The sequence below is a fragment of the Dipodomys ordii genome, unplaced genomic scaffold, assembly GCF_000151885.1.
Source record: "Dipodomys ordii isolate 6190 unplaced genomic scaffold, Dord_2.0 Scaffold93, whole genome shotgun sequence".
Lineage (NCBI taxonomy): Eukaryota > Metazoa > Chordata > Mammalia > Rodentia > Heteromyidae > Dipodomys > Dipodomys ordii.
In genome coordinates, this window is record NW_012267309.1 from 9,339,687 (window position 1) to 9,353,986 (window position 14,300).

At 41.0% G+C, this 14,300-nt stretch overlaps 1 protein-coding gene across 1 annotated transcript in view; it reads left to right on the plus strand.

The window, feature by feature from the left end:
* Positions 1–3,116: 3,116 nt before the first annotated feature.
* Positions 3,117–14,300, plus strand: part of Lurap1l (leucine rich adaptor protein 1-like) — a 41,301-nt gene continuing 30,117 nt past the window's right edge. Inside the window, exon 1 of the mRNA XM_013026387.1 lies at positions 3,117–4,213. Within this exon, the coding sequence (XP_012881841.1) occupies positions 3,893–4,213 (321 nt within the window). The 5' untranslated portion in view covers positions 3,117–3,892. The remainder of the gene's footprint in view (positions 4,214–14,300) is intronic.

Genomic DNA, 14,300 nt, shown 5'->3' on the forward strand with positions numbered 1-14,300 from the left:
GGTCAACATTCTTTAGCTTTATTATGACATCTTCCATATTATGCCTATAAGCTGAACAAAAATATTTATAGAAGCAGCAGCTCTATACATTTAAAACAATGATCCAAAGAAACTGAAACCCATTAAGTAGTGACTTCCCAGTACTCTTAAGGATATTTTGACGCTGTTGGCTTTTTGATATTCTCCACAACAGGGAGTAGAATCTCAGGTTAGAGACTCTGCCCTAGGCCTTGAACTCTGTGCCAGTAGATACTGGGATTGCTTCAGACTTTTAGTCAATGCCAGAGAAGGGGAAGGCCTTTCTTCTTCTGACCACAGTGTTGGCAGTAAATTAAGGAGTGGTGTTACCCACACTCCACAAGTCTCGCTCAGTCCACTTTTGTTGTAAGATCTGGAGCTTTTACTGGGTGGTGCTGTGGGTGGAATGTATGAAGCATGCATCACCTCAGTTTGTTGTGACTGAGACATTCTTTGAAAACGTGTCATCTGAGTCCAACAACGTTCCTATTTAATTAACCACTAGGGTTTTTCTAAAATAAATAAGAAGCTCCTTTTCATTTTCTGTGAGCACACGCTGAGTGAGAAGAAACATAGCCTCTTAAAGTTTTCTATGGTTTAACATTTGTTCTAGATCCCCTGTGCAGTCTAGGTAAGAAAAGAAAAACAACAACAACAACAAAAAAAACAAAGGCTTATCTAACATACCTTAGCAATCTCAAGAGAAAGTATAATACAGAATAAAACACTGCATCACAAACGCAAGAAATGAGTATTTTTATAGTCTTACTCTTTATTGTCCTGGTAAAACACCCTGAGCCCTGAAGATGGTAAGATAGAGAAGCACAGGAAGGGAACACAGCTAACACTGAGAATCTCAGAGCCTTCCCTCTTGGTCTTGGTCTTTAGCTATCTTTCTTCTGTTCCCTTTCTACTCCTTGCAGGTCTCACTCCACCCCAAGCTCCCATCTGGACACATTACTGCAGGGTACTGTCAAAGAATTCCCCAAATCGCAACACTTGATTAATTAACACTTCAGGTGACAGCAATCGGCAAACTGGTAAAACTACTCACATAACTTTCTCACAGATGGATCTTGATAACCATCAAAAACTATACTTAAGACCTAATGAGAAGATGATCTTTATTTTTCAAATACTTTGGACAAGTAATGTCTTATAAAAGTACCAGATCAGACCACACAAAGCAGTAATAGTGTTAGCACAAATAATTAAAATTGTATGACTTTATTGGCTTCTAAAAATTAGCTAAGAGGGCTAATGGCTCTATTTTAAAGTAAAATGTCATAAAGAAATACACTGAAAAAAAAAAGAATATAGCCAAGCTTTTCTTTAAGCTTATATTTGTTCTGTATTTTACTGGAACAGATTATTATACATAGATGCCATATCTTTGTTATCAAAGTTGATTTTTTTTTCTTTTCTGCTTATTACAAAAGCAAGAAAAGAGCAGAAGGGGTGACTCACCCGTTCGCAGCTTCAGAGGGCAGTAGGTAAGTGTGAGGGTCTCCCTCTGAGAGCAGAAACAGTTGGCTCTTTACGGAAAAATAACTAATAAGGGATGGGGGCATGTTTCATACGGCAGAACACCTAAACATAGATCTAGATTATCTTTAGCATCAAGTACCAATTTTACTATCTGTGACTCATAGTAAAAATGCCCCATTTTTATAGTTACAATGATGATCATTTAAACAATAAATGCTTTTTTTATTGACCAAGTTCAAGCTAGATTTGTATCTGTAAGCTGCTATTCTCACCAGGCCTATGCTGAACTTTGTAAAGGTTTTATAATGAAAGCTTGACTGAAACACAAGCCTCTCATAATTACATGTCATGGGACAATTCTTATGCCATGACCTTGTGGTTCTCCAAATTTAGGACAAACTTGTTTTATCAGTGAGTTGAGTTTTAATTTTGTTTTCCTTTGATTCCATAAATGATGGTTCTAACCTTGAATTGGGCCACCTAATGTATGACGATGTTTGTCATTTCTTTTTAAGAGTAAAACAAAAAATAACATGAAAATTACTGGCTTGTGGACAAGAGATGATATTCAACTTTCTCCCTGATGTGGAAGATCTCATGCAGAAGGTCCATGTTTTCTCTCTTTAGATGGTTTCCTAGATGAGGCTATGATTAAAACATATTCTGGAATGCATCTACCTGACTGATGGTCTTGATTATGAAGTCTGGGAAGGAAGACCAAGAACATAAAATATTTATTTGTGTCCCAAACCCAATAACAGAGAGGCTAGAACTCTGAAATACTGCAATTGAACCAGAAAATTGTAGTTTACTGGGTTGAAAATCATATCTTTTACTTGAAGTTCATCAACACAAACTCCATGCAGAATCAATCCTTTAATCTATGTAGTGTGTGTAACAATTTAGATGTTAGAAGCATCTCTGATTAAAAATTTGCACAACTGGAGTTTCTGTTAAATAGTTTGAAATTATAGATAAATGATTAAAGCAGATAACTTTTTCACAAGTTATTCCCTGCATTTTTCTTCCATAATTAAAACAGATGTATCTCAGCAGCTGAACAACCCTCCCCCCTTCCTAAAATTCTACAGCTACAGTTATGCCTGTAGTCATATAAGCTGTTTAATTCTTTGACTTCAGCATCCAATGACATACTGAAAATTTCTATGACAGTCACGATTCATTGTACATTTTCATTCAGCTTTTGGCTAAATCCCTCCATTCCTCTTATTTTTGTGAACTTATTAGGAAAGGCTTGTAAAGCTAAGTGTTTGTTTTGGGGAAAGATGTGGAGAGATAGGAAGGGATCTCAAATTTAGTCATTCTTCTGCTCTCCTCCCCCTCCCCCCTTTTAAATTGGGAATGCTGTAGGTACTAGGCTGGTATTTCTCCTGTAAAACTGAAAACCTGATATCTTCTCAACTTAAAGCAGGCTATTGAAACTCTTGCTATTAGCTGCATGGTTGAGGGAATTTCTATTGCTCTTCTTATTGGCGACATACGGTAGAGGGGTTGGCCCTGGTTTGGTCCACCTGCCAGCGGAGTTTAAAGTTTCCGAGGCTCAGACGAACACAATGACTTGGATCAAACAGTCTAAATGAGAAGGAGGGTGTTTATTCTGCCCCCAGGAAGCCGTTAAACTTCTGCCAAGATTACCGTCTCTCTCTCTTTCTTATTTTTTATTTTTTTGATGGGTCCATGCGGCCTCCAAACCTAACCGATCGACCAATCTCCTCTTCCACTAACCAGAGATTATTTCTGACAACCCAGGATATCCCAAACGCCTGGAGACATATGACTCGAAAATGAAACGACCGGAGAGTGTGGCCACAGCGTTCTTTCATGTCGCAAGCTACCAGATGGACGCTCAGTGAATGGCTCAGGGATGTGAATGGTCAGTTTTAAGTATGATTTTTCCCTCCCTCTTAGAATGCTGAAGCAGGCTTGATTCCCTTCGCTTTTCTTTTGGTATAAAGATACTTGCCTCCTCCACCCTTTCCCCATTCCCTCCATAAATCCTTCTGGCAACATCAATTAACTCAACTTTGCAGTGGAACGGGCCGAAAAGAAGGAGGAGGACGAGGAGGAGGAGGAGGAGAAAGAAGCGACCTGAGTGGTTTTAGCAAGTGTTGGAGACAACGTCGCAGAGGCCGGGGTGGCTGCGGCGGAGCCCGACCGCCGCCAGTACGGATCCCAGGGCCGGACACTGCGTTAGCAGCTATGGGGCGGACGGCGCCCGGGGTGCGCGGAGGTTAAGAGACCCGGCCCCGGGAGGGAAGGTAGGGACCGAGGGTCTGGTGATCTCGCGGCCGCCTTGGAGGCCTTGGCTGCCTCTCCTCGGCTCCTACGTGTATTATCATCCTTATCGCCGATCTTGAAGAAAGTCATGGAAGACGGCCCGCTGCCGGACCTCAGAGACATCGAACTGAAGCTGGGGCGCAAAGTACCCGAGAGCCTGGCGCGCTCCCTCCGTGGGGAGGAGCCGGTTCCCAGGGAGAGGGACCGGGACCCCCGCGGGGGCGGCTGCGGCGGAGGCGGCGACGGCTGCGGCAGTAGCAATAGCAGTAGCAACTGCAGCTTCCCCCCTTCCTCGTCTTCCTCCTCCTCCTCCTCCTCGTCCTCCCCAACCTCTAGCTCCCCACGACGTAGCCACTCCGGCACCTTGGAGAGGCTGGAAACCAAGCTTCACCTCCTTCGCCAAGAGATGGTGAGTGTGATGTTCTGAGCCGCCGGGGTTAGGGCGGGGATGCCGAGGGGGGGGGGTCAGGCTGAAAGATGGGGCGATCGGAGGACCAGGTCGGGAGTGGGGAGACCAGGGCCGCGGGGCGGAGTGCGCGGGGCGCGCGTGGGAAATGCGGGCTGGGAGATGGGGCGCGCAGTGTGTTGGGGAAGGGGGGGAATGGAAGGGGGGAGGAAGGGACGCAAGCTGGACTGAGCTTATTTACCACGGACTTTGCTCGGTCACCGATGGCCACCGCTTTTCCCGGTCGCTGTACCGGGTGGTGGCGCGCACTTCTGCCGGCGGAGGCTGGCAGTCGTAGCCTCCCAGCGGGTAGGGGTGGGAAAGGCGTCAGCCTTTGGTGAAGGCGGGTCATCCCTGCGCCCCGTCTGGAGCCTGGGGCGAGCCGTTTGCACTTTCCGTGGGTGCAGAAGGAGGCCCCAGTCCGCGGCTTCCGCTGTATGTATCCGTGCTTCCCCGTTTGCCGGGAGGGGGCGCGGCGGGGTCTTTCCCTTTGCCGCCCTGCGCGCCGAGCTCCCCCTACCTCCCCAGGCCGCTCCCCCTCCCCCGGGAGGCGGCAGGCGCAGCTGTTCCAAGGCCACTGGCTGTGCTCAGTCTTCACAGCTGGTTCTGAAAACAATGGCCCACCCGCCCTTGATGTGCTTAGGAAAGGCTAGTCGCACTGGTTTGAGGCAGGAAAGCAGGTGATCCCTTCCCCCCTAACACCCCCTCCAACCCCGGCCCGGGGATTTGCTAATAACCACTTCCTATCCTTTCTCAATCTGCAATCCGCAGTTGTTTTCTCTGTCGTTCGCAAACGTTGACCTCTGCCTAGGACAATGGGGCGAAGGCAGCGTCTGAGAATACTTGTTTTTCCGGATGTGTTTAGGCTTAGGCATTTATAGACTTGCCGTGAGCTCTTAGGCCAGTCGTTTGGCCTCTCTTAGACCTTTTGTATTTTTGCAGCGTTGAGCTGGTTGTGGGAGATGATCTCTTGTCAAATCCTTGGAAGAAAATGACCACCAACAACAGCATTTTCTACTTGTTTAAAATAGTGGAGGTTCCACAGTAGGCCTCAGTCACTCAGGAAGGTTTTGTACAAAAATGACCCGGTCTGCTGTGGATTTGCATCAAAAAGCAGTTTCCTCTGGGCCCTGGTGGCTCACACCTGTAGTACCAGCTACTCAGGAGGCTGAGATCTGAAGATCTTGATTCGAAGCCAGCTCCAGCAGAAAAGTCCACGAGACTCTTATCTCCAATTAACTACCGAAAAGCCTGAAGTGGAGCTAGCTGTGTCTCGCATGGTAGAGCATCAACCTTAAGCAAAAACCTGAGGGGACTGCATGAAGTGCTGAGTTCTCAGTTCAGGCCCCAGTACAGGCACACAAACAGTATCCTTAATTTCCCACATTTTGATCTTTGTGGGGTTGGGAGACTTGAGGAAGGAATCGTGAAGTCATCTTGGCAACTCTACTAGTGCCAAAGGTCAATCTTCAGAGGTCATGTTGTTAGTACACTAGGATGCCACCTAAAATCCTCCCACCAGATCCTTAAAGCATCTGCCCAAGAACTTTTAGTTCTTAGGTCTAAGGAATCGTTTTCTTCCCACTAGGAACATTACAGATGTTGAAAGTAAACATATGTGCATGTCTTCATGTATCTGTATGTGAATATGTGAATACATATTCATGTACCATGTGTATTACAAGTGATTTTATTAATCTATACCTTGTCCACTTCCATATCTACATATATATATATTTATATATCTTGTATGTATATATGTATGTGTGTGTGTGTACCTAGTAATTAACTGGGTACTAAAAATACAAAATAAAAAAAGTCAAGTAGTTTGTTTAGGCTCTTAAGTCTCTTGCACTAATTTGTGAGTTCTTCCCTGTGTCATATCCATGCTAGTGTGATGAAAAATGGTATAGGGTGAAAAAAAATCTGGTTATTTTCAGCTAAGAATATTTTCTAAATATTCTTCTAAATATTGTTTTTGTGTGTTTTTTTTTTTTTTTTTTGTGTTTTGCCAATACTGGGTTTGAACTCAGGGCCTATTGCTTGTTTTCCTCTCACAGTTGGTGCTGTACCAGTTGAGCCATGCCTTCCCTTTCAGCTTTTTGCTGACTAATTGGAGATGAGTCTTTTACATTTGTCTGCATGGCCTGGCTCTAAACTGTGATTCTCAGATTTTAGCCTCTTGAGTAGATTAGGATTATAGGCATAAATTACTAATGACAGGCTTGAACATCTGTTTTTCTTAATGAAAATTTCAGACTTGACACATTTTTTTTCTTTTCAACCATGTCTAATGATTATGGTATACTGGCACACACACACACACTTAAAGCAGAGACTCATGCCTGTAATGGTAGCTACTTAGGAGGCAGATATCTAAGGATTATAGTTTGAAGCCAGCCCAGGCAGGCAAGCTCCTGACACGCTTATTTCAAATTAACTACCCAAAATTCAGGAGTAGAACTGTGGCTCAAGTGGTAGAGTTTCAACCTTGAGCCAAAAAGCTCTGGGGCAGTGTTCAGGCCTTCCATTGAAGCCCCAAGACTGGCGTATGCATGTAGAAAAAGAAGAAGAAGAAGAAAATAAAAGACAAAAGTGGTATATTTTTCAGTTGATTGGCTAGTCATCATATTTTTTGTGTGAGCTTCGATGTGGGCTTAGAAACATTTATGTTAGAACACACGTTTCTGTGATGAACTTTGTACCAAAGAAGAGCTCCACAGAACAAATCTCCCAAAGACTGGCTTTGAACATTTAGAATGTGGAAATCAGAAGAAGGTATGTTGCTTTGCCAAAAGGATAATTTTTCCCTCACATTTTATATAATTCTTGTGGGTGCTCAAAATCCTAGCTTCAGCATAGTTGCAGAGTAACAGATTTGTTATTACAAAGAGTTGGCAGTTTTGTTATAAACATTGAACAGATGCAGTTCTGTGGTTCTCCTGTCTCCTCCTAGCTTCTTCAATAGAAAAGTTAGGGAGCTACAGTTGGGCTACAACATCTTGATCATTTCTCTCTTGCCCTGTAGGATGAGCGCTATGTTAACTGCAAGATCCCATGTTTTATGTTTATGATTTAAATTGTTCACAGCTTTTACTCATTGATCTCCTGGAATGATCAGACGTTGTGCTTGCCCTCAGAACACATTAGCTATGCATAAGCTTTTGTAGAGACTTTCAGGAATCAGGCTCCTTTTCTTCTTCTTTTATTTTTTATTTTTTTTATTGTAAAAATACTATATAGAGGGGTTACAGTTACATGAGCAAGGTAATGAGCACATTTCATATCAAGCATTGTTACCTCCTCCTTTGTTTTCCCCCTATCCTCCCTTCCCTCCCACCTCCACAATTATACTCTTCCCACCACACACACACCTAAATTGTAAAGTTCATTTTTCAACATAGTGTCTTGTACATCTCAAGAGAAACTTCTCTGAAGAGGAAATAAGAATGGACAATAGACATGCTCAACCTCTTTGGCCATAAAAGAAATATAAATCAAAGCAACATTGAAATTCCACCTCACCCCAGTTAGAATGGCTATCATCAAGAAATCTAATAGCAACAGATGCTGGAGGGGATGTGGCCAGAAGGGAACCCTACCACATTGTTGGTAAGAGTGTAAACTTGTTCAACCACTTTGGAAAGCAGTATGGAGGTTCCTAAAAGACTCCACATAGAGCTCCCCTATGACCCAGCAATCCCACTTTGGGCATTTACCCAAATGATCACAAACAAGGCCAGACTAAAGCTACCAGTACAACTATGTTTATTGCAGCACTGTTTACCATAGCTAAGATATGGAACCAACCCAGATGCCCCTCAGTAGATATTTGGTATATATATACAATGGAATTCTATGCCTCCATCAGAAAGAATGGCATTGCCCCATTTGTTAAGAAATGGAAAGACTTGGAAAAAATTATGTTAAGTGAAGTAAGCCAGGCCCAAAGTAACATAGGTCCTATGGTTTCCCTTATTTGCAACAACTAGTATATGTCTGGGACAAGCAGAAAAAGTCCAAAGCTATGTACATATGGCCAGATAAGATGATGTTAGGCGAAATGAACCCCAAGATAGGGACACAAGGGCTGGGAAGGTGGCTCAGTGGTAGAGTGCTTGCCTTGCATGCATGAGGCCCTGGGTTCGATTCCTCAGCACCACATAAGCAGAAAAAGCCAGAAGTGGGGCTGATGCTCAAGTGGTAGAGTGCTAGCCTTCAGCTGAAGAGCTGAGGGACAATGCCCAAGCCCAGAGTTCAGGCCCCACGACTGACAAAAAAAAAAAAGATAGGGACACAAGTCTTTTTTTCTTTCTTGCTATTGTTCCTAACATATTTATAATGTACCATGTGATTTTTTTTGTTTCTTTGTATGTTCCTCCCCCAGGGAATATCCCGTTTTCACTGTATTTGATGTCGGTGCCCTGCATCTTGTATGTACACTTCTCCAGTTTGGGGAGGGGAAGGGAAAAAACAAAATGCTTAAATAGGGATACAGGCACCTTTTCTTTGCCTCTATTAGTGGCACAGTAGAGCATGCACTGCAGGGTGTCAGTCTCAATATTTAAGTCTTAATCTATACCCATAGGATTTCACCTTGGTCTTTCTTACTTTTTGCAGATAATTTCTTTAACTTTTGCCTGTAAATGCTACAGTCACTCCTCTTACAGATTTGGGAGATGACCTGTGAAGCAGCCATATTGAAAGAGGTTGAAACATGGGTTTGGATTTTTTTTTTTTTTTGGTTGTTTGTAGGGCTTGAACTATGGGCCTGGGTACTGTCTGAGCCCTTCAGCTCAAGGTAAGCGCTCTACCTCTTTAGTCACAGTGCCACTTCTGGTTTTCTGGTGGTCAATTGGAGATAAGAGTCACAGACTTTCCTGCCCAGGCTGGCTTGAACCACTGTCCTCAGATCTTAGCCTCCTGAGTAGTTAGGATTACAGGTGTGAGCCACTGGCACCTGGCTAGAACTAAACTTAATGTTGAAACCTTCATTAATACAAGCTACATGTAATAAAAGATGTGAGAAGGAAGATGTTAGAAAGGAAAACTGCAGTTAGGGATTTGATATGATTGGTCAATTCAAGATTACTTCAAGGATGTTTTCAGAGGGAAATAAATTTTCCTGATGATAAGAATTTGTTTTGAAGTTAGAGATAAAGAGATTTTATATTACAATAAGGAAATACAGAAACGCACATAAGGAAATTTGTCATAAAAATTGGATGTAGGTTTTGAACCTCTCATCCAATATTTGCTCATTGTACTCAGTTTTTGTAGCATTTCAATGTCTGTTATCATTTGAGCCTAAGGTTAGACTAGGAAAACGGAGGTATTTTAGTGAACAGAATCATAAGTTGAAACTATGTCATCTAACTCAGTAGAGTGTGCTTTATTTTTCCAGTAATTTTTCTTCAAAATAAAGTATAGCTCATGTATATCTGTGTTATCTCAGTACCTAGTGAAGTGTTCAGGGACCCACAAGAACAAACCCTATGGGTATATAGTGGAATTGTTTTAAATATGAATTCACTTATTAGTCTGCAGAGTTACTAAGTTCCTACTGTAAATCAACCTGCTTCTTACCTTGGGTGGGGACATGGAGACAAATGGCTTCCTTGAAAAGATAGACTGACTGGTCCCTTTTCTTAAACTTTCTTACAGAATTGTATATAGGTTCCACTATGTCCTGTACAAATGTGTATGTGCTATACTTTCATATTTACCCATCTTTTTGTCTCTTCCCTGCTTAGAGTGATTCTCTTTCCCAGTAGTCTCCAAGTTGTAGGCTGACTTACTTTCCGTCAGGTCTATGTCCAGGAGTCATAAAGCAGGGTCATATAGTAATTCTATATTTAATATTTAATTGCTTGAGGAACTTCCATACTGACTTCCATAAGGCTGCACTAATAAGGGTATTCCCACCAAGAGTGTATAAAGTTTCCTGCCTACCTGTGGTTTTTTGTTTTTGTGATGTAGCCATTCTGAATGGGGTAAGATGGAATCTCAGTGTTGCTTTCGATTTGCATTTCATTTATACTTAAAGTGTTGAGCATTTGAATATTTATTGATCATTTATACTTCTTAAGAATTTTCCAATTCATTGCCTCATTTGGTAATTGTAATATTTCATCTTTTAGTGCTTATTTTTTATATATTTATATTCTAGGGAGTAATACTTTTTGAGATGAATAGCTGGCAAAGCTTTTTAATGTGATATGATCCATTTATTAGTTCTCTTTTTTTTTTTTTTGGCTGGTCATGGGGCTTGAACTCTGGACTTGGGCGCTGTCCTCAGCTCAAGGCTAGTGCTCTACCACTTGAGCCACAGCGCCACTTCCAGCTTTTTCTGCTTATGTGGTGCTGAGGAATCTAACCCAGGGCTTCATACATGCAAGGCAAGCACTCTACCACTGAGCCACCTTCCCAACCCCCCATCTGTTAGTTCTTACTCTTACTTCTTGATTAACTGAGTTCAATTTTTAAAAATTGCCTATCGTTTCAAGTATCTTTAACTTTTCCTGCAGTGGTTTCAAATTTTCAGGCCTTACATTTTTGTACTTTTTTTTTTCTAATGAAAAGCCTTTTTAAAAATTATTATTATCTTTAAGTAGTTGTACAAAGAAGTTCCCATTCTACAAAACACTATATGAATACAAAGTGACAACATTGTCACCCATGGCTTCTACCCTATCCCTTCTCTCACTTTTTTAAAAAAATTGAGATTAGGTGATCACATAAATTTCACATATTTCACAGTATTGTGGAAGAGTGATACTTAGAATCACAAACACATTTTAACTTTCACAAGGCAAATTGTCATTATCATGGTCTAAACAGTTTGTGAATTCTATGAGCTTTGACAATACAAGTTATTTTTTCCACATCAGGTAATGTTTACATTTCTTTCCTTTTGCTTAGTGTAGGCTGTTCCCACTTATTCTGTTCTTTCTCCTGGCTTCCCTCCGTTGTGTGCATATATCTACCATATATGTGGTCTAGAACATGTAGTCATTTAGCAATGATATGATAAAATGGGTGGCTGTCCTTTGTTTCTTGAGTCCTTTTACTTTGCCATATCTTCTTGTATTTTGGCTTTAGCCTCCACCTAGCAGGAAGACCATGTGCCATTTGTCTCTTTGTTCTTGGCTTACTTGGCTCAAAATAATCTGCTCTAGTTCCATCCATTTCTCTGCAAATGCCTTTATTTTGTCCTTTCTAATGGCTGCATAATATTCCATTGTATATAGATACCACAATTTTTGGATTCACTCATCAGTAGTGGGGCATCTGGGTTGTTTCCAAATCTTGGCTATTGTAAACAGTGCTGCAATAAATATGGAGGTGCATGTGTCTTTGTATACTGGTTCCTGTTGCTCAGGGTAGATGCCTAGGAATGGTATGGCTGGGTCATAGGGGAGGTCTATATGTAGCTTTCTGAGGTATCTCTAGACTGTTTTCCAACCTGGTTATATCAAACTGGTTGTATTAGAATACATTCCCACCAGCAGTGTGATAGGATTCCTCTTTCTCCGCATCCCCTCCAGCATTTGTCATTGGCTGACTTTAGGATGTGAGCCATTCTGACTGGGGTAAGGTGGTATCTCAGTGTTGTTTTTACTTGCATTTCCTTTACAGCCAGGGATGATGAACATTTCCTCATGTGCTTCTTTGCCATTTTTATCTCTTCTTCTGAGAAGTCTCTCTTTAATTCCCTTGACCATTTCATGATTGGTTTGTTAGATTTGTGAGGGGTTAGTTTGAGTTCCCTGGATATAATGGATATTAGACCCTTGTCTGATATTTTACTGGTAAATATTTTTTCCTAATTATTTGGCTGTCTTTCTAGTTTTGTTGCTATTTCTTGGTCTGTGAAGAAACTCTACTGAAAAGCCTTTAATACTACATGTCTCTATGATACTTCTAGTTTGAGAGTAAAAATTCTTTTTTTTATCACTTTAGTTTGGAAGAAATTTGACATGTGTAGGCTTATGAATAAATACAGTCACAAAAACAGGAAATTGAAATTAGGAGAGTCTAAGCCATGTCCCCTAGTCTGCTTTCCTAGATGAATACTAGAAAGTCAAAGTACAGTTTGGAATATATATACACTTTCTGCAGAGCTGATACCACATTCTATAGTATGGTCAGGCCCTATGTAGAGATGGTGTCCTACGGATACTGCAGTGCCAATGTGAAAACATGATTGGAAAATACAGTGTCCTGATCTCCATATTTTTTGACAATAGTTTGTAGAGCAGCCAGTAATAATGAAGCTTAAGTAATCTCACTAAAGTACTTACCTTTTCTTACAACTAAAGTAGTCAAATACCTCAGCTGATTGCTCATCTCTTATTTTGAGTTTTGTACTGAGCATCTAGGGATAGACACAAACACACATATATTTAAAAAATAACCATAGACAATAATAGGACACAAAGCAACGTGTAAGAGTTCTAAACATAGTTTAGATTTTTATTGACACTTTCCTTCTCTAATTCATCTTTCCCACATTCCCCCCTGTTTTAAATGGCTTGCTTGCTTTTGTAGTAAAAATAAAAACATTTCACATTCCCTAAAAGGGGAGATAATGATTTCAGTAAATTAACCTCACACTTGTTTTTTGGCATGCTTTAAATAGGTGAAGAGATTTTTATCACTTAAATACCTTTAGGTAGAAACTAGAAAGTGGGTGGGATCTTTGATGAATTCTCAAGATTGCTGAAAAGATAAAATAGGAATATAATTTGGTCAGAGAAAAATTACCAAGAAGTCTGCAGGCTTCTGATGCCTTAGTGGAAATTAGGTATAAGCATGAGACAAACAGACACAATTATGTAGATACTTCACAGGAAATATGCCTTTTAGGAGGAATTACAGATGCTGGGAACTATGTAAATGAGCACTTAATACTAGGGATAAAGACATCAAGGAAATGAGGAAATCTTGTTTCCAACATAGTTTTTTTTTTCCTTGTCTTTTTGCCTATGGAGTGTTAATATAGTTATTTAAACTAACAAACAGGTATTTGGTAAGGGAAAACCAAAGCTTCAGTTCATCTGGTCCTCTACTCCCCATCCTACTCTGTATCCCCAAGTAAACAACTTGCTGACAGTCTGCAGTGAATCCTCTGAGGTGGCTTTCTACGTTTTGCCTGCATATGTATTACATGCATGTATAAAACTGTTGTGTTTGCACTAATGTGATGGTGTATCTGCACTTCATTTTCCTTATTCTGCATAGTAAGATTGTACCATAACAGTTACCACTGGTAATCATTAATGAAAGTTATAAATTCTAGTATTTTTGGGGGGGGGGCAGTCGTGGGGCCTGAACTCTGGGCCTGGGCACTGTCCCTCAGCTCTTCAGCTCAAGGCTAGCACTCTACCACTTGAGCCACAGCACCACTTCCGGCTTTTTTCTTTCTGCTTATGTGGTGCTGAGGAATTGAACCCAGGGCCTCAGGCATGCAAGGCAAGCGCTCTACCACTGAGCCACCTTCCCAGCCCCTTTTAGTATTTTAGTAACAGACATTTAACCTAACTTGTCTCTATCAACTTGGAGTGAACCAATCAAAGCTTGGGAATGAAAAAGTGAAGGAAGTTAATTTCTCTCAAGGTGATGAATCCCAACGTTGAAGGCTGGGAAACATTTGGAATTCTTTTGCTGAAAACTGAATGAAAAATAGCTGCCACTGGCTACTGATGTGAAGTTCACATTGTTTCTAAGATTTCTTTTATGCATAAGAAATTTTGTATTATTATTAAAGGGAGTACTCTTTGCTCCTTATGCATGCAATACTATAAGAGGAAATAAGAAATAAAAAGTTTTCCATATCCTTTTTCCCTATTTCTACTCTCCCAAAATGATTACATTATACTATTTTATACAATAATGTAGAAACTTTTGGAACACATGCAAAAACACCTAGTTTTAAGTGTACTTCCCATATAGCTGTGTACCTGTAAATTTATGTATGGTTTTAAAATTGAGACTCAAAAACTACTGATGTGACTGTTTCTCTAGATTCCACAAACACTCAGCTATTGAT